General features: G+C 47.3%; 1 protein-coding gene across 1 annotated transcript; it reads right to left on the bottom strand.

Annotated features, from left to right (window-relative positions):
* Nucleotides 1-1,552: 1,552 nt before the first annotated feature.
* On the bottom strand, nucleotides 1,553-19,628 carry espnlb (espin like b). The gene is made up of 11 exons (XM_036553894.1): nucleotides 19,335-19,628; nucleotides 17,407-17,597; nucleotides 14,854-15,040; nucleotides 14,054-14,236; nucleotides 13,815-13,946; nucleotides 5,655-5,783; nucleotides 4,782-4,976; nucleotides 4,364-4,481; nucleotides 3,927-4,045; nucleotides 3,440-3,610; nucleotides 1,553-3,079 (listed from the first exon to the last, which is right to left on the bottom strand). The coding sequence occupies exons 1-11, from the start codon at nucleotides 19,626-19,628 to the stop codon at nucleotides 1,553-1,555; spliced, it is 3,246 nt and encodes a 1,081-aa protein (XP_036409787.1).
* Between the last annotated feature and the right edge of the window lie 40 nt (nucleotides 19,629-19,668).

Raw genomic sequence — 19,668 nt, 5'->3', positions numbered from 1 at the left:
GGGAGAGCTTGTTGGGGTGAAATGAGTACTATAATCAAGGCAATGATAAGAATCAGAGGGGGGTGTCTTGCCCAGATTTGAATGGATGAACAGTGACCTTTCTTCTAGTCGTTGAGGTATGTCTCACTTCCTGGCTGTGGGATGTTTGTAGGTCTCTCAGACCCTGGCATTAGACCTGCAGATATAGAGGTAAAGAAGCACCACGGACCATACCCTGTCTTCCAATCTGCTAGGGGTGAGCCTTAGGGGAGCTCAGGGTATCTCTGAAATGCAACAGCCTTTATTTTGCAGATATCTCACAGACTTTATGAGGCAGATAGTGATTAACCCTTAATGTAAAATTTTTCACATCAGGCAAAGCTCCTGGATCTCTCCTCCACACCCTGTTGATTGACATGCAGCTTTGATTCCACCAACAAAACATCACTTCCACTTTGTAGCCAGTCAGGCCAGCTTTGAAAAAAGATATTAAGGGTAATATTAAACCTCCCTGAGTGAACATGGCTGTTCCATAATCGTGGCATAGCTTGGAATAACACAGAGCTTAGTAGTTAGCAGCCTAAAGGCTGAAGCGCATGAATCCCTGGCATCACACTGAGGATAAGTAACACTGGCCAATGAGGGCGTTTGCCTTTTTTCCAGTACCTCCTTATGTGGCTAACCCTGATAGTGCTGCTGTAGCGCCATCTGCTGTCAGTGCTCAGCAACCTTGGTTTCCAGGGGGTTGCAATACTCAGGTATGACCTCTGGAGGGCAACATAGACTAACAGCATTGAGTTAATCTGAAGGAGGGGGACAAAGTCATACCATATTTCTTTGCTTGCTCACCTTAAGATGGAAAAGAGTTCTCATTTTTCATTTAATACGTTACAGCCCTAGATCACAGGTAGTTCCATATTATCCAGTATGATTGATAACTGATTAAAAAACACATACACACACACTGAATTTAAATAACATTATTTATTAAATTCTGTGAAAATGTATTGTGGCAAATGTGGCAGTGATGCTTTGATTTTAAGACAAGCTGTGATTTACGGTACAGTTGGTCTTCCATATGATCTCACTGAACTATTTAAAAGTACCATTTTGTGCAATAATCACAATTAATAAATAATAGTAACAACAGCAAAATAACAATGATAAATATCATAGTGTGTATACTGCATAGACAAAATGGTGAATATGAGATCCAAAGCCTATTAATTTTAATCTGTTCACAAGGATGATGTAAACTGCTGATTCATGACAATAGCCAGATGCAAGCTTTGCTGAAATTCCCCTGTCATAAAGATATCGCACATCAATTTGATTTTATCTCACGATCAGGACTTTATCTGGCCCTCAGCCATCTGTCTTTGAGAGACTGTCTAATACTGTCTAAAATACAAGTACATGTTGCACACAGTCACAAACAAACTGTACTCAAAGTAAGCAACCTGTCATTTCAGCTCTAACTTAATCAAGCAGAAACAAGTCTTGAGAACAGGAAAGGGACTACAGACAATACAGTGTCATACAAAAAATATCAAAAAAGGCAACAAAGTTATAGCTAATGTTCAAAATCAAAGATTTCTGCCTCCTTTTCCTTCCAGAATGCGAAGCTCCGGTCTATGTACTTGCAGATTTCATCATTGCTAAAGCAGGATATTTCTGCACCCCCTTTTCTCAGGAGGTCCCCCTCTTCTGGGGTAGCGGTCTGGATGACCACTGTAGGCACTGGCCTCGCCTCTATCTGTAGGCTCCTCCCACTGCTGGAGGGAGGCTCTGATTGGCCGGGCACTTTCCCAAAGAACTTGACCTTGATGTCCTCGAAGCCGTCCCTCCACTCCCTGTTCCCGGCCTCGATGTCCCGCAGGACAGCGCGGTGGAAGTCCCGGACCTTCTCCCAGGCAAAGCGGCCCACGTGGTCGAACACCTCGAAGCAGAGCAGGTGCCTCATCTTCCTCTCGTCCGCCGGCAGCTCCTGCTCCAGGATGTGGAAGTAGCCCAGCATGAAGAGGTCTAGGGTCAGGCTGTTGTAGTCGACGGGCGCCCCGTCCACGCGTGGCAGGAACTGCTCGGGGGAGTAGGTGACCTGCCGGCGGTGCAGGCGGCGGATCTGGCGGGACGGGACGCGGGAGATGATGCTCCTCCAGTTGCTGATCATCCTGTTGATGGCCGTCCGCTGCCTGAAGAAGTGACACAGGGAACCGTTCTCTGCGGTCCTCCTCCGCTGGGGCTCCGCTGGGATTTTGTCCACAGCTTTCTGGTCGGTCTTTTCGACCGTTTCTCGCGCCTCCAGGCATTTTTTGCCTCTCATGGTTAAGGTGTAGGCTGACTTTTTCCAGTGACCCAGGAACAAGACCACTATGCGTTCTTTTCGCAAGCTGGTGGTCTCCCTCACGGGACGAAGGTCTTCCCTTGGCATGTCCTCGCAGACCACGCCTGAATCTCTGCTGGGGGCCACAGGAGCAGGCTGGTCTTCCACCTGAGTGGCCCTGACCATCCTGTTCTCTGCTTTCTCCTCCTGCATGTCCAGCGCGAGGTGCTCACCACCGCCAAACGGGAAACGACCCCCCATCTGAGACTCAAAATTCGACCTCAGGTTCCGCACCGAAACCCCGAACTGCTGGATCTCCTTTTCCACCTTCTCCCTCCTTCCCCTGGTGGAGTTCTGCCTCCCTGCCGGCTGGGAGAAGACGGACACAAGCTCGGTGTTGGGCATCTTGCAGATGGTGCCGTCCTTGTCTCTGTCGGACAGGTTGGTGAGGAGCAGGGACATGCTCTTGATGATGCCGGATATACGGCTGCACCACACTGGCAGGGGAATCTGGGAGTCTGTGTCTGGCTCCCTGAGCTGGGTGTTCACCGTGATGTTGACAATGGGAGCCGGGAGGATGGTCCTCAGCTCCTCGGCCAGACGGGCCAGCTCGAGCTCGTAGGCCTGGCACCTCTTCTGCATGGAGACGGTCTCGATCTGCTTCTCCAGGTAGAGCAGGTCATCCTCGGTCAGCAGCTCACCGAAGGGCCCGAGGATGGCGTTGTGCACCTGGGAGTACCGCCAGCCCTCCATCTCCACGTATTTGCTCCCATTTTCCTGGTAAGAAAAGATAAACCTCATGAGCTTACTACCAATTAAAATAAAGGTGAATTTTAGCTGAAAGTTAGTTTATAGATGGGTTGGATAGATGAGAAGCAAAAACTTCAAATGAGTTTTTCCATGGGTTTTATCAAGCTGTCTAAAATCCTGTGGAATCTCATCTACTGGCACACTTCATGGAAAGACTCGTAGAGGATGACTTAAAATGGAACAGCAGTGTAGCTTAGTGGTAAGGGAGCCGGGCTCATAACCAAAAGGTTGCTAGTTTGTTCCCCCGCTGGAGTACTGCTGTCAGTACATGGACTATTGCATGAGATGGACCCCCCCCACCACCCCCCCGGAGCCCCGCCCTCGTACCTTCCTCCTCTGGTCCTCCTCATCCTGCAGCCTGGCCTGCAGCTTGCGCACCATCACCTGCCTCTTCCACTCGGCGATGGGCCGCCCCCTCTCGTCGTGGGTCGGCACCAGCGAGTCGATGTCAGCCAGATTAGCCTCCTCCGCGGGTAGCGGCACCATTCTGTCCCCCTTCTCCTCCCCCCTCTGTGAGAAACAAGCTGTCAGTGCTCTACTCTCCCTCCACAGGAGGCAAACAGGGCACAGCTGCTGTACCGCTGGGCAAGGTGCTTAACCCAGAATTTCCTCAGAAACATATTCTGCTGCATAAATGGATAACATGTAAAAACTGTAACCTATGTAAGTTGCTCTGGATAGGAGTATTTGCTGAGCAAATGAATGTAATTTACTGTAAATGTAAGTGCTTAGCAGAGTAAGGAGAAACAGTGTTGGTTTCGAGCTGTTAACGTGCAGCGTGATCAGGGCAGGTTGTCCCGTGGAAAGGGCTCACCGCCTGTCCTGTGAAGACTGCCGTGATCCCCGCGTGCTTCAGCGACTTGATGGACTTCATCTGTGCGAGCAGCCTTCTCTCCCCCTCCGAGGGCTTCATCAGGCTGAAGGAAGTCACAACTGCAACGGCCGGCAGAGGCAAATAAAATTACATTACATTATTGACATTTAGCAGATGCTCTATGTTATCAATTTATACAGCTGGATATTAACTGAAGCATTTGTGGGTTAAGTTCCTTGCCCAGGTGCACAGCAGCAGTGCCCCGGTGGAGAATTGAATCAAATCCAACCTTTTGGATATGAACCCCACCCCATCACTATGTTACACTGCCGCCCCCAAAAATAGCCATTTTACATCGCCATTTTAGCTGTTTATGATCTGATGACAGGGGTAACAGGTTTCTGTGCTGTGTAAGAGTGATGTGTCGTGATTGTCACCTGTTGATGCCACCTGCACTTGCTGTAGGGTGCCGGTGGTCGGTCTGTGGGCGGGGACCAGGGAAGGGGATGAGGGTGGGGCAGGGGGGCGTGGCTGGGGGGGCACTTCTTTCACTGGCTGCTGGGAACACAGGGGTGACATCAGTGAAACACGCCCCCTCCATTGCAAAAGGAGTCCCTGCATAACGTCATACGGGAATGGATTTGGTCACTCTGTACAAAGCGATCTTTAAGCTGTGATGTGAGACCTTTGGTCGGGATTGCTCCACGCCTTGATGAGAAGCTATCAGAGTGAAACAAATCCTTTTACAATCCACACTGGCAACTGCTGCCATTAGAACCAGGTTATTAGATCTCACCAGCCCACACTCTGAAAAGGGCATAGCCTGAATCCTCACCCCCCCCACACATCCCCCACCCCCTGACGCCCCTCGGCGTGGGTCACCTTGCCGCTCTCCATCTCAGGGCTGCTGCAGGGGGGTGTGTGTGCCCCGTTCAGGCCCCTGTAGTAGTCTGCCGAGCTGGGCTGCCAGGACACTGCTGGCCTCCCTCTCCTCTCTGCCTCTGCAGCAGTGACCTCTGGGGGAGAGTCGTCCACAGGGGGGCGCTGGACCTGATGGGTTAACACAGCTTTGGGTCACTCACACTGGATATATTAGTGACATCACTGAGTGAGACAAACTGATTCGATTCTTTGAAAATTTTGTATATTTTATTAAAATGCAGAGGTAGGCAGAGACGTGAAAGCAGTGATATTCTTTCCTGAAGCCCTTACAGACATACAGAAAACACATTAATTTTAGCATATTAATTTTAGCTGTCAACAGGAAATACTTCCGAACGTGCAGCATCAGTGTACTCTCTGAAACGCAGAGGCAGACCGTCTCGTTTTGCTTCCATGAGCTGGTCCTCAGTGCGCCGTTCATAGTGCGCCGCACTAGACCTCTGGCAACTGATACAAAATCTGCACAAAGCACTGTTGCCAGGCAGCAGGAAGAGATGAGCTGGAAAAGATATGAATGAGTAAGAAGAAAACGCACCCTCCCTTTCAAAGAGCAGCAGCCTGCACAGCAAACACACCCTCCCTGTTCAGGGTGTAATTATGTCCAGGGGCTGTGTCACATCTGGGCTCCATTACGCCCTCAATTATCACACAACTGACGCTCTGAAAAACGCAGTGCTTAACTCGGCCGCTCCGAGGAGGGGTAATCGAATCACCTCCTCAAAGGGCCGCACATGCCTCGGATTAGACCGCTTCTGGGTGGCACGCCTGTCAAAGGGAACATGTGACCTGAGAACACAGCAGAGCAGCTTTTAAGTAATCAATTAAAGAGGGCCCGGCCACGGCGGAGGCCGGGGAGAAACCCTCAGCGGCGTCCGAGCTTTGTGGGACTGGAAGGGAAGCGGAGTGAAACGGACACTGCGGGTGTTTGGGGCTCGGCCCCCCGCCGGGCGTGCGGCACAAAAGCAGCGCGTAACAAACAGTCATCCGATAGGCCGTTTCAGGTGACAGCAGCCTTAAGCTGCACTGATTTGTTGAATTTTTCGTTCATAGATGTGTGGAGAGAGGGCCTCAGAGGCATGTGTTAGCTGACAAAACACAGACATATACCCTCAGCGTGCTTACACAAGCAAAGCTTGTCTGAAGAAAATTAAAAATCCTGCAAGTCTGCAAAGGTGAGATGGGAGTTCCCAGAATACAAGTCCAGGCAGACAGTCAGGGAAAGTGCAGACTGTTTGCAAAGCCGAGAATGACCCACGGTGTACGGAGGGATGAGGTAGGTGTTGATTTTCTTGCCAGGATGGCAAAGGCAGCGATGTGAGGAGGGTACCAATGCCAGTGTCACCTTGAGAGGAATATTGGAGTCATCACTCTGTGAACACACTGTAATATAGCAAAGCGTCCGAACTAAAAGACTGCACTGACAGAGCCATCGGAAGTCTCTGATTGTGCAGCAGTCACAAATAACAGACACAGACAGTTTGTCAAAAACAGAACCAGCCCCGATCCACAGTGTCACATTCCCTCGTATAATACCTATGTCCTGTCTTCTGAATGCTACACGTTCTCCCAGCAGCAGCCGTGACCTCTGACCTCTGAAGGTCCTGCTCTCAGTGCATTTCTGTGTCTTTGCAACTTTCACCGTGGCACAGGTGTCACACTGTCCGCACAAAGCTACCGATTCACCTTCAGAAAGAAGGCAAAAACAAGAAAAGAAACACAGAGAGGTTTTTCATTCCATCTTATCGGCCGAGGCAAAACTAGAGTCTGCGCCAGTCTCCAAGCAGATGACAACAGCACATGACTCTGCTCCACAGCCATCTTTACCCGGTCCAGAGCAGCTCGAGCTGTTTGATGAGAAAGACTTTCTCTCACTCAGCACGCCACTTCAGCCTTATGCATGTGTTAGCAGTTGAACACCCACCTACGCAAAGGTACCCCCCCCCCCCCCCCAATATCCCCCTGCACAGCAACAGACACCTGATCTCGTTTTAAGTGCTACTTTCTTCCGGCAAAACAAATGTCTTATCAGTCACACAAGTGCCCTTGGGTACACAAGCTTCAGGTGCCACAGAAATGAGACAGCCAGTGTTAATGTGCCTACAGCATACATCCATAATAGCACCCAAGGAGCATTTTAACTGATTAATAACTCAACAGCTTCACAGTAGATTGTATGCATTATCTTGATCTTCTACAGCATATGGAATAGTACTAGGTATAATCAAATTTAGCAATACATCAATCTCAGGGAATGTGATGAATGATGTCCATTTTAAACATCACTGAGAAACATTCATTGTTTTTTAGATATCCATTATCCAATGTACAGCCATAATCCATCACTGTCTTCGTACCAGCATACGCTATGTTAATATGTAGCAGTAAGAGTTTACCATATGATAAGACCAACATAAGGCACATTTCATATGAAAATGGCACATTATGTGGTATGTTATCTGACTGCAGCTTGATAATAATAAATAGAAGCACTGTACACTCTCCAATAAGAAGTACTGTAAACTCTCTAGAAGCCGGAATACAAAATTTAAAAACTTCAAAATATGCACCAATCTGTAAATCTACAACTATATGTACCCCAAAATCTATTCATGTGATTCTCTGTTCAGCTTTGGAGTCATGAGCTTCATATTAAGTTTGAAGTTTATCTTCTCAAAAACAACTGAGATATACCTCTCAGCCTCATAAAGACATTTTTAATTGAAAAATGTTTATTAATAATCAGAAAAAAAGTATTTACTTACACTCTCCAGTACAATTAAGCCCTTTTTCAAGTCACTTGGTTGGAGTCTTCCCTAATGAATATGTCACATCATCTGAAGCTCAAAGCATCGGCCACTGGACGGTCCCATCAACATTTCAGCCAGTGTCCACAAGCCTCGGCATCAGCAGCTAATAAACAATAAACTCCGACAGCGGACGGTCTCAGAAAGCCGTGAATAATTAACGGGGGGGATTGGGTGGCCAGCGATGTGAGTGGTGTGGGAGGGGGCCGGTGGCGGTAAGCGTGTTCGCGGGACTGGGGGGGGGGGGGGGGGAGACGCTGTGCACTACATGCCTGACCGCGTCTTCATTCTGTGTGAGTGAGGAGACTGACAGATAACAGATTTGGTCTCGTCCACCTGTAGCCCTGAAGCAAGCTCTCGCAGGGCGAGGGGGAAACGGATCTGCCCAGCCAACCATCACATTCCAGACAAAAGCCCAGGTGTACTGATAACCAGGGTGACCAGATGACCAGATTTACACCCTTCTGACGCATGCTGCCGGCTCATTGATCGGGTTCTCTTAAACAGGACGTCAGAAATCGCACACCTGCGGTACACTGTGTTCCCACTGCCTCACCATGACAACAAGCATCTCACCCCGCCCCCCACACCTGAGTCTGGCTGAGGCCAGTGTCACAGGTCCTGCCTGCCCTGGGAACGTCAGAGCCGGTGGTGAGGTACAGCAGGAAAACTTAGGGCCACACCCACAGCAATCCGTCAGGTTATGGCCTGCAGTTATGATAGGCAATTAGGCAGTAATGAATGCTAGTTTAAGTGCTTGTTGACTGATGGCATTGCAGCGCTTTATTGATCAGCTGTTGCACTTTAGTTGAACTTCCAAAGGGGGAGAATGAACAGACAATCTCTAGGAAATTACCCAGACCGAGACAAACTTTTATAGTGTCGCTTACATCCAACACTATATAAATCCCAACTCCCACTTCCTTTCCGTTTCAGCTGTTGACAAAATCCCTCCTCCACCCCATCTCCCCTTCTCTTTGCAGAATGCAGAATAATGTTTCAGTCAGGACCACTGTTAGCATTCTATATTGCAATTTCCTGCATAAAAGCCAAGTATGAATTTTTTGCCCCTCACCAAAACACAGTATCTGCATTTTCATGAGGTTTTGAATCACAATATATATATTTTTTTACCTAAGGAACCATTTTGGCAGAAGACGTTACCCATGTGTTAGAACATCACATGAGAAAACTATCTGGTATCTGGTGGTGGAGAGACGTTTGCAGTCCTTTTCTCTCCCATTTCTCCCATTTGCTCATTTCTGACATGTGTGCACATACCAGCAAGCAGTTGTCAACTGGCTCCAGCTCTGTTACTGATGTAAATTAAATGGCCTGTGTTATCCTGCTTCCTAGCTGAGATGGCTTTGACATGGCATAGCACACTTCAGAAAAATGCAGAACCTTCCTCATTTGCTCTCTGTAGAGGACCTTATTATTAATTCCTTATTATTAACTACCACAAGGAAAAACATTAACATATATCTGGGGTCAGTTTGCAGAGTGAGGAAGGGGAAAGAATAAACCTCTTTCAGATGACTACCTTTCTGACCTTACAAAATATGATATTACACAGTAATAACAACACTACTACAACTGATATTACTGCTAATACAGTAATAATAAATTATAAACTGAGGAAGAGATATTTAGCAAGCGGATGGTAAGGTACTTCACAAGCTGTAGGTGAAAATAATACCTTTATTCTTAAAAACAGGCATGTTATTACCATTAGCAGAGGAAGTGTGTGTCAGCAGTTTCTCTTGTGAATGGACTGGATGTTTGTGTGCATCCACATATGGAACAGCATGGAAACAGCTCAGTATAACTCTTGTACAATGAACCACGTTCGTATCTGTATATAGACATTTAGCAGACACACTTATCCAGAACAACCTTCAAAATTAAGATTAATTAAGAGTGCAGCTAATAGACACATGCAACATTCACTGGTCCCTAGCACAGTACTGTAACAATTAGTGCCACATTTAACACAGATGTGCTGCAGGAAATTCAGCGCCTGGATGCAAATTTGCAACACAGCAATGCAGCATGCACAACACTTCTATAAAGCCGGCACAAATAAGGGAATGGGGTAACCGATAAAGCCCTATGCATGCTTGTTTATCCGATCTCCGCTAACCTCTCCATGAAAGGCAACCCTCCCAACAGCGTGCTGCGTTCTGTAGTAACCACAGTGACCTCTGGCCCGAAACCAAACATGACAATCCTGACAAGCTCGAGGGCACATGTCCAACCCACAAAGCACTCAGCCAAGCATTAGGAAATGAGAAGGTCTGACCAGCACAGAGAACACTGCGAACCTCTTTGTAGCTGTTTGTTTGCCAGGGTAATGTAATTAAAGTGACCTGCCTGATGCAACCTCGCTGATATAACATAGCTGATATAATGTGTTGTGTCATATTTTACCTGCCCCATATTACCACATAGGCATGGCATATGCTTGGTTCCCTCTCCATGAGATCTTTGAAAGAACTCAGCCTCTCAGCTGATTCCATTTCTTTACTATCAGTTACATTGTTGTGAAGGAAAAGTAATTAATTTGCAATTACTTACAAAGTAATATGTAATTAATTTGAAAAGTAATTACAAACCAATAAATTTACCTTTAAAAATAAAGCTGTTGATTCATACAGTATCACACTGCAGTAGATATTATAATTCTATTTAATGTAAGGTTGTTTATCAGGCATCAGATGGTAAAAATTGTGTCTTTAAAACTTCTCTCTATCAGAAAATGATCCTACCCACAGAATTCGCACACCAAATTCTGCTCGTGCCAGTTTCACACATAAAAATAGTGATTGTACAGTGACCTATTTGTAAGTTACTGTTCTGTGAACCAAAGCATGATGCTAGGGGAAATTATATTTGAAAAAAAAACAGTTTAAGTTGATCGTTACAGCCAAATATAACGCGCAGTAATCGTAATGCCACGAGACAGAACTCGGTCGGTTTTTTCATTCTGTCACTGTCATTGTTTGTATGTAAGGAACCATACAGAAAAACACCACTGATCATACAAGGAAAACAAAGCTGGCTGATTGAAACAGAGCAACCACAGGCTTGTAGAAACTCCGGAAAAACATTACATAATCAAGAGCAGTGCCAGTGCCTTAAGCTTCCCGGCTCTCAGTGTGATTGGTAGGGCCCCAGCCTGGCCTTCGCATGGGGAACAGTCAGAGGAAGTGGAGGCAGGGTGAGGCAGCCCCTGAAACTCGAGTCAGAGGATCCCATAACCCGCTGAGCCCGCTGGCCTCATGAGTGAGCTGCCGGAGGGCGGTAAGCAATAGGCCCGGAGGCCTGCGCACACTCGCTAATTAGCCTCTTTGTTTGGGGAGATCAGGCGTGGTGCAGCCTTGCATCCTCACAGGCATGTTACGGGCGCCACTCTGGCTCTGATATATTTACAGCCCAGCATCCACTTCCAGCTACCATGCCACGTTCTGATAGACAACACCAGCGCTGTTTATACGTTTCTGTAACATTCCATGGATGTTGAGGGAACGCTGCTTTTGTAAATGTTTGCAGATGCCTTAATTAAAGAGCGCAGAACAGTGAAAGTGATAGCTGGTTATGAAAGAGTGCTCGTCTCCTCCTGTTTAAGATGTATTGTGAATTTTCGTAACAGACGCACTAATCTGTGCATGTCTGAACCACATTGATTGGATTTTTTACTATGTAATCAGTGTCCGTCTGATATCATGCCATCTTTGTTTCTTTGCTCTTTCTTAATGTAAACCGACTTTATTTTGAGCATAATCAGACTCCAGATTGCGCTGTCATATTTCATATTTTGGTGTTGTGCTAGGCTAAGATTTTCTAATTACTCTCAGAATCTTTTCATATTTTCATGCTTGCTTGTGTTCTCCTGACTTTGGCCAGCACTTTGATGTGCATCCTGCTAATTACAATAGGGTGTTTCTTTTGAATAACTGCATAATTACTTGCCTTCCATACCCTGTCTTAGTAAATTAGGCACTAATATCAAGGTGACTGCAACCACACTGAAGTTGCACGTACCCTTCACTATACCAGCACTGTGGCGATCACTTCAGCAAAACTAGAGCCAGGTATTCTTTAACATTACGCCTTTAACGCTACCACCTAAAGCAATTTCTTACATTGTAGACTTGGAAAAAAAATTAGATGTTTTCATGCACCTTTATCTCTACCTGCCAGCTTGTACCTTGTCTGACCAACTGCTTATGCCGTTTACTCCTTATCTGGCTTTTTGCTTGTGTTGTACTCTGCCTCACTCGTAAGCTGCTTTGGATAAAAGCATCTGCCGAATGAATAAATGTAATGTAAATGTAAATTTCAGAAATAAAAGTACTTTGTCAATGAGAGACATATATCTGTAAGGCTATAATCACATAGTGCACAGGGTTACATGTACGGCTCTAAAAGAATCTAAGCTAAAAAAAAAAAAAAAAACTGCTGAAATAAAAAGGACACTCAAAATAGCTTTGTCATTCTGTTTGTTTTGCATTCCAGCCCATAGCTCCAGCACTGATCAGCAGTGGCTGCTGAAATTTAACACGCTGGCTCTCTCTTTACAGCTGCGTGCTGCTCCTTTGTGTTGAGTGGATGGCAGAGTAACACAGCACACCACCTGCAGCCAGCAAAGGAAAGCCAGAGGAAAGATGACCTCTCTAAGGTTTCCTCATCGTGGGAAACATGAAAAATGGCAGCTGAGCGTTCAAGCGGATATAATTTTCTACAATGCGTATGTGCTATGTGCCGCTCTTTAACAAACAGTAGGCACAGGCCATTCCAGTTTATTATTTTTTGCTATTATAGGACATTGCATAGAAAAAATTTAAAATATCCACATATTATTCCTGTGACAGACCTATGTAAATTGCGGAACTGCTCTGGATTAAAAACTCTTACATCATCTATAATTTGCCTGCTTTTTACAAAACTGGCACATTGGCGCTTACTTTTAAATTTGATGACTTCTATTAAAGGTTTTAATTTTATGAAGTGTACTAAATGAGGCTTATGCGCTTAACGTTTCTGTACTTCTGAGAGGCGTGTCCTGTGTCAGCACTGACCCCCTGCGTCGTTTCTCGGTCACTTATCCCCAATCACACAATGTTAAAAATGCAGGGAGGGTTCAGAGTGACACCCTTTAGCCCTGAAAGTGCACCGGGATCAATTAACCCCTTTTTCTAAAGCGTGTGGCAGGGGAGAAAGTGCACATGCACTGACTCTCTGAAATATTCATCACACAAACCGAAGAGCATCTTACTTACCCCCCTCCCCCATGCCACAGGAACACAAAGGACCTAATCCCTAAATGTTCCATTGAGGGCACCCTACAGACGAACGCAAGTGCCTGTCAGCACTCTCTCTCCGGCTGCTTCTGTACTGAATGGCCCTCCATAGTATTTCAGTCCACCTTGTGAATGGGTTGGGTCTTTATTGCACTGCGCGAGTGCGGTATCAGTAATGGAACCATTCTGTTCCATTCCACAGTAGCGCACTCAGACTCAGGGTGACAAAATGGTGAGGTGAAGTGACGAAGGACGAGACAAAATGAAAAAAAAATCACACTCTAGATTTTTTATGCCGCTTTATGTGCTGTTTCCGGGTGCCGTGAGTCCGCCCTCACATCCAGTGCTGTGGTTTGTGAGTGCTGTGCTCGCTAAAAACTGTCACAGATGTACGCTTGGGTCTTACCGCTCTGCTTCAGACTGACGCTGTATCACAGATGCCTTATTTGCTATTCTGCACCTTTGTGCTTTCTCCTCCATTTCATGCATCCTGACACTAACAGTTTCCGCCAAGTAGATAAGTGCAGTGTGATGTTTGACCGTGGTGAAGTCTGTGTGGAACAGCTGTATGTGAAGCCAAACTTAAACAGTTTACAGTAAAAACATTCCACATATACAGAACAGATGCTGTAACAACAGATAAATAAGGTTTTTCCTGTACTGAGCTCTCTATGTTTCAGCAAAAGGCCAGTGAATATGTCTACATAGATGATATATAGATTATATATGACTTACAGACCAAATGAAGAGTGAACTGTGTTTCTGTGTTTATAGCTAACAAGCAGAAAAAATGTATCTGTGTCTTTTCTTTTGTTAGGTGCACAAGCGCTATATCTTACACATTGCTCCATGGCCCGGAGGTAGTTTGCACAGTCATAGTGGCCATTGTATTCAGCCAGGTCCACTGGTGTGTAGCCGTCCTTGTCCTGCTCTGTGGCGCTGACGTGATTGGCCAACAGGATCTGGCAGCACTGAGAGAGGAACGGGTCAAAGGTTGCTCTGTTTACCTTAACTGCTGCATGCAAAGGCCACTCTGAAAGCTGCTTAACGTCCCACCCGGTGCTGAAGTGGCCCTCACCTCCAGCTCCCCGTTCTCTGCTGCGTCGTGCAGGGGTGTCCCCCCCCAGTCGTCCTCGATGATCTTTGCTCCCATACGCAGCAGTCGTTCCAGGATGCGATGGTGCCCTCCACTGGCAGCAAAGTGAAGTGCAGTGGCCCCTTCCTGGTCCTGGCAGGAGATGTCTATGTCTGTGAAAGAGGCCTGCAGGGGAACAAACACTGGCGTTAGTCACACTCCAAACACCTGCTAATCTGAGCTAATTACCTGCGGACACATGATGCCTCAGCAGGTATGCTTTGTTTGGAAGTCAGCTGAAGGACATTCGTTGCACGGGAAAAGCTGTCTTATCATGTGTCTAAAATCCAGTTCTGCGGAGTTTGGGTTTCATTCCACAATGAGACCATAATTATTTAATTGTGATAGGAGGAGGGGTTTTTAGCCCTCTACACTCGTGAAAAGAAGGAGGCACAAAGAGGTCCATAAATCTGCATTGTGTCCCTGCTTAACAAGGTGTGTTACCTGTCAGCTTACCCTAGCATTGGCTAGGGAAATGCAGTAAACATTGGCATGCAGAATGACCAGACAAGGGATGCAGTGCAGGCACTGTTAACGCAGCCAGAGGAGGTGTAATGTGAAGACACTGAAATGAACCTATCCCTAACCTATCCCTAGCTGTATGTACATCACTAAGGGGCAGTCAATGTGGGTAGAAAAACCACAGGTTCAATGTGTAAAGGGCCTCCTCCTGCACTTTGCAGGTGGGTCCCTGGGTTTTGCGGTACGCCCCCGGTGGTCAGGGGGTGTAACTGCGCACTGACCAGCCAGACCACCAGGGCGTGGTGGCCCATGTGTGCAGCAGCGTGCAGGACGCTCATGCCATCGTGGGCCCTCAGGTGGACGTCGGCCTCGCAGTCTTTCACCAGGTACTCCAGCACGTGCAGGTGGCCCTCCTGGCAGGCCAGGTACAGCGGGGTGGCCCCGATCGCCGTCTGGTGATTCACACACCTGTGCAGAGACGGACAGGGAGGCCACAGGTGGGTCACACAGAAAACAGGCAGATACAGACAGTGTTATGAGACTGACATCATCGCTTGCTTATGCTTTCTGATTATTCAGACCATTGCTATTGTATCAGGTCAGAGATCATGACCAGATAACTTTCTCTCTAAATGAAGGAGGTGGGCCCCTCAGTTTGGGTAGTTCTAATGGATTTGGAGCTCCCCCCAACTGCAGTGGTACACGAAATTTGGTGATGCATAAATCCCTCTCCTCCATTTGCACTTTTAAATGGTTTAACTGACTTCCTTTCCTTTCCTCTGTCCATTTTCCTCTCAGTCTGAGCCTGGGTACACAGTCTATCTCACACCTCAGCCACCATCTCACCTGGACATGGTGATGGAATGTCATGTGATCAAAGCTCCTGCACAAAGCAGGATTGCAGACCATGTGACAAGGAGCAGATGAACCCAAATGCAGAGATGATTCAAGACGCAGAAGATCGGGTTCAACAGTAAAGTTACCTTTACTGAAGACTCACGAAATGCACAAAGCTTAGGAAAGAGTACACATACACAAGGTATGGCAACTAAAGACTTAACGAGTACACACATTGCACACTAATCATACGTACAGCAGGTCACGAGTGAGAAATATGAAGTGGAAATCAGAAACAGAATGACTGGAGTGACGCTACTGGAACAAAATGGTCAAGCACATGACCCAGCGGCACTGGGAAATCTAGATATTTAAATGAGTAAAAACGCTTTATCTATTATAAAAGTTGCTGGAATGCAGATATATTAGCTAGTTGTGAATGTCCTTAATATCAGGTTGACCTTTCTAGGGACACTGTAACCAAGGTCTGAAAGTGCTTATCTGCCCAGCAGGGCATGCAGCACTGGAGCTGGACTGTACTCAGCTTTAACTGCGCATACGCCAACCTTCGCAGACAGCGCCCTGTCAGAGGAGACCGATGGCGGCACTCAGCAGGGAGTTACTCAACACCGTGACCGCGCTGGGACCCAGCGAGCGGCAGGAATTGTCATGCATGACAGTGAGCACCGACCACGCCGGGATCGAACCCGTCTCCTCTCGTTACAGCGACAGAGGAGCTTTTCCGTGCAGGAGCGGGGGGCTTGATCCTGTTTCAGCCCCAGGGTGGGAGCCCCGTCTGGACGCCGCGCCCGGGAGGGGGATGAGGGGGACGGGGGACGGGGGGGGGGGGGGGGGGGGGGGGGGGGGGGCGGAGAGCGGCAGTGAAAGGTCAGTCCTCGAACGCTGATGCATGGCAGATAAGAGGCAGGCTATGTATTATGGATGGGACAGCAGACCGGCCCGCTCCACAGATGCCAGGTCCCTCCATCTGCCATGCAAATGAGCCTCTCCCGCCTACCCTCCACAGCGGGACTCTCACCCGCCTTTATCCACAGCCACCCAACTGTCCCCATCTTAGTTTCAGGTGGGCGCACCTGTCAGGTAATCTATCCCGCACGGGACTGAACTGAGTACCTGGGACGGGTCTGAACGTGGATACCTGAACGTCTGCAGGTCTGAACGTGGACACCTGAACGTCTGCAGGTCTGAACGTGGACACCTGAACGTCTGCAGGTCTGAACGTGGACACCTGAACGTCTGCAGGTCTGAACGTGGACACCTGAACGTCTGCCGGTCTGAACGCACATGCACGCAAGGCAATGCAAGTGTTCTTTCCATATAGAGTTCTTAAAGAATAGAAGAGTTCACCAGGACTCACCAGGAAACAAACACCTCTGCATTTTTTGAGGGTAGGTTTGACACAGGTGCTTCGGTAGAAACACCAGACTATAGGCAAAGTCACAGCCTAGATAGATAAAATGGCCTGTTGTCATTATTAAACCATTTTTTTCATTTTTAATGGAGATTATTTGTAATCTCATTCATTTCTGGATAGATGTGGGGTACTTGGTGGACTATTATTATTATTATTATTATTGACATAATAACTATTTTCTCTGCAGAACTGACAGAGAGCAGCTGGACAATCTCTGATCCCTGCTTGAACTGGAATTGCAACTATCCCCTAAACCACAAGCAAATGAAACATTCTAACGCTCTGGCCCTAACCTCTGCAAGCTGGGCCTCTCAACCACAGGCTAAGTACAGGGCTCACAGGATGCTCTGGTAAGAGCAGCGTTGCTGTAAATTAAGCACAAAAAAACCCTCAGGAAATGCTCATCAGATAATTTATAATAATTCAGAAAGTCCTCTACTGAAATAGCAGATTTGCCATCCCCTTAAGAATGACACTGGATTTTTACCACAGAGAGACGGAGCAGATGAAGTATTAGATCAGTTCAGCACTCGTTCAGGGCTGTCAGGGAGGTTGCTTTTACCTTGGGGCCTGGCAGACCAGCATCTTCAGACAGGTGAGGTCACCTTTGGCCGCAGCGTAGTGGGCGGGCAGCGCCCCACAGTCCGTCTCCTCCTCTGCCCCGCCCCCAACTGACAGCAGCCACTGGAGGACCTCCACACGCCCGAACCGAGCGGCCAAGTGGAGCGCTGTGGCCCCAGCACTGTCCCGGTCCTGCACACACACACACACACACACACACACACACACACACACGTGTGCACGCACGCACACACACACACACACACACACATCAATATTTAATCCAAATGTTGAACCACCTTCCCTTATAAAATTATATAGTTACTTAAACAGAGACTCTTGGAACATCTATGTTCAGCCATTGCTAAAAGCATATAGGGGTTTCTGAGGTCATTGCTGATAGGCATTGTTCTCTTTATCTTCTGTATGTAACCGTATTTTTTAGGATGACCATTTGCACACTATAGTGAACAAGTTTCACTGCACCAACCTCTCTGAACCCTGAGGTGAGATGAATTAATTTCTCCAACACACTCTCATGCGTAATTCAGACGACTCCAAACAGAATGTTCTCTGACACCTGATGTGAGTGCTAAAAATAGCTCCTGATGTCTATGAATGACTCTGAAAGTCAGATGGATTAGTGTAATGAATTTTAATGCATAATACCACATGCTGTTAGGTACATTAGTTTAATGAAATGTTCAATGAGGCATTATTCAGAGGTCCCTCTAGCAAAGTGTTCCCAAAACTTATCTGAGGTAGGACAAAAACAGTCTGGTTTGCAGCAGGTAATAGTACTAGAAACTGTTATTGGATTGGATGCCATGTAACCTGTGACCTGTGGAGGAATACCTGTGCCTTCTGATTCCTGTTATCTGGGGATATTAACTGCTGAGAGCAGTATCTGAGAGCAAGCGTAAATGCTCAGATACTCTCTGGGCAATTGCTACAGTACTTTCAATATGATAACATACTGCAATGGAGACCTACTTTGGAGCTAACAGAGAAAAATACCTTTGAACTCATTGAACTCAGAACTCAACTAAGTGTGTAATCATAACTCATAATTCCTGTCTTACTTGCATAAATCCTGTCTTACTTGCATAATAAACCAGCACAAATTGAAGATTACTTTTAATTGCATTGCAACTAATGTTGTGGTATTACTGTTGAATTTTAGATTACATGGATTGTGAGATTGTGTCAAATGAAATCATTTCAGCAACAACAGATACAGCTATCAGATTTAACTTTACAACACTGCAAATGTTTGTGTTTTTGATGATTTCATGCACATAGGGGTGAAGCATCCACATTAAAAGCATCCAATAAAAATGCCTGAGCTGTGATGGATGGTTCTTACTTCCATGGGAAAGCTTGTTAATGATGCAGAGCAATATACAGCAGGTTCAGGCCAGTTATCCATTTAAGGCCTTTTATGAAGGGCTTTCAATCTGCCTCACAGGTAGAAGTTTCTCTGCTCCTCCCTCAGACTCACACAGACCCTCTGCCTCCCTTCTTCACCTGCCAGCCCCGCACCCATGTAGATACCCATGCAGGTGCTCACATTGATGCCCGTATTACTGCCAATGTAGATACTCGTGTAAATACGTATATTGCTGCCCAAATTGCTGCCCATATAGGTGCCCAAATAGATACCCATATTGCTGCATTACCTTATATTACATTCATTTAGCAGATGCCCTTATCCAGACTTCCATCCCAATAGAAGGTGCCCATGCAGATGCCCAATGCAGATGCCCAATGCAGATACCCAATGCAGATACCCAATGCAGATGCCCAATGCAGATGCCCAATGCAGATACCCACACAGATGCCCAATGCAGATACCCACACAGATACCCAGTGCAGATACCCACACAGATACCCAGTGCAGATGCCCACGCAGATGCCCCTGTTGCCCACCTGAGTGCTGCAGCCTCCATGCTGCACCAGCCACTGCAGCTCCAGCAGGTGCCCGGTGGCGGCCGCGTCGTGGGCGGGCGTTGCTCCGTTCCCGGCCCTTGCGTTGCCACAGAGACCTGCTTCACCCACCAGGTAGCGCACGCAGTCCAGGCGGCCGCAGCGGGCGGCATGGTGCACGGGTGACGCCCCCTGGGCGTCGGTGACAGCGGACGGGAGGTGCCCGGAGCCCGACAGCACCCTCAGCATGGACAGGTCCCCCTCCCGTGCCGCCTGGATCGCCCTGTGCAGCACCATCTTCCCTTCTCCCTCTCCCCGCTGCTCTCCTGGGCCACTG

This window comes from Megalops cyprinoides, chromosome 20 (genome assembly GCF_013368585.1).
Source record: "Megalops cyprinoides isolate fMegCyp1 chromosome 20, fMegCyp1.pri, whole genome shotgun sequence".
In the NCBI taxonomy this organism is placed as follows: domain Eukaryota; kingdom Metazoa; phylum Chordata; class Actinopteri; order Elopiformes; family Megalopidae; genus Megalops; species Megalops cyprinoides.
This window is presented reverse-complemented; position numbering and strand designations above follow the sequence as displayed.

Coding starts and splice junctions, on each gene's coding strand:
- espnlb (XM_036553894.1), bottom strand. CDS start 19,628: ATGGTGCTGCACAGGGCGATCCAGGCGGCACGGGAGGGGGACCTGTCC. Junction 14,237..14,853: donor ACGCCCTGGTGGTCTGGCTG/GTCAGTGCGCAG, acceptor GTTCCCCTGCAG/GCCTCTTTCACAGACATAGA. Junction 3,611..3,926: donor CAGTCTTCACAGGACAGGCG/GTGAGCCCTTTC, acceptor AGGGGGGAGGAG/AAGGGGGACAGAATGGTGCC.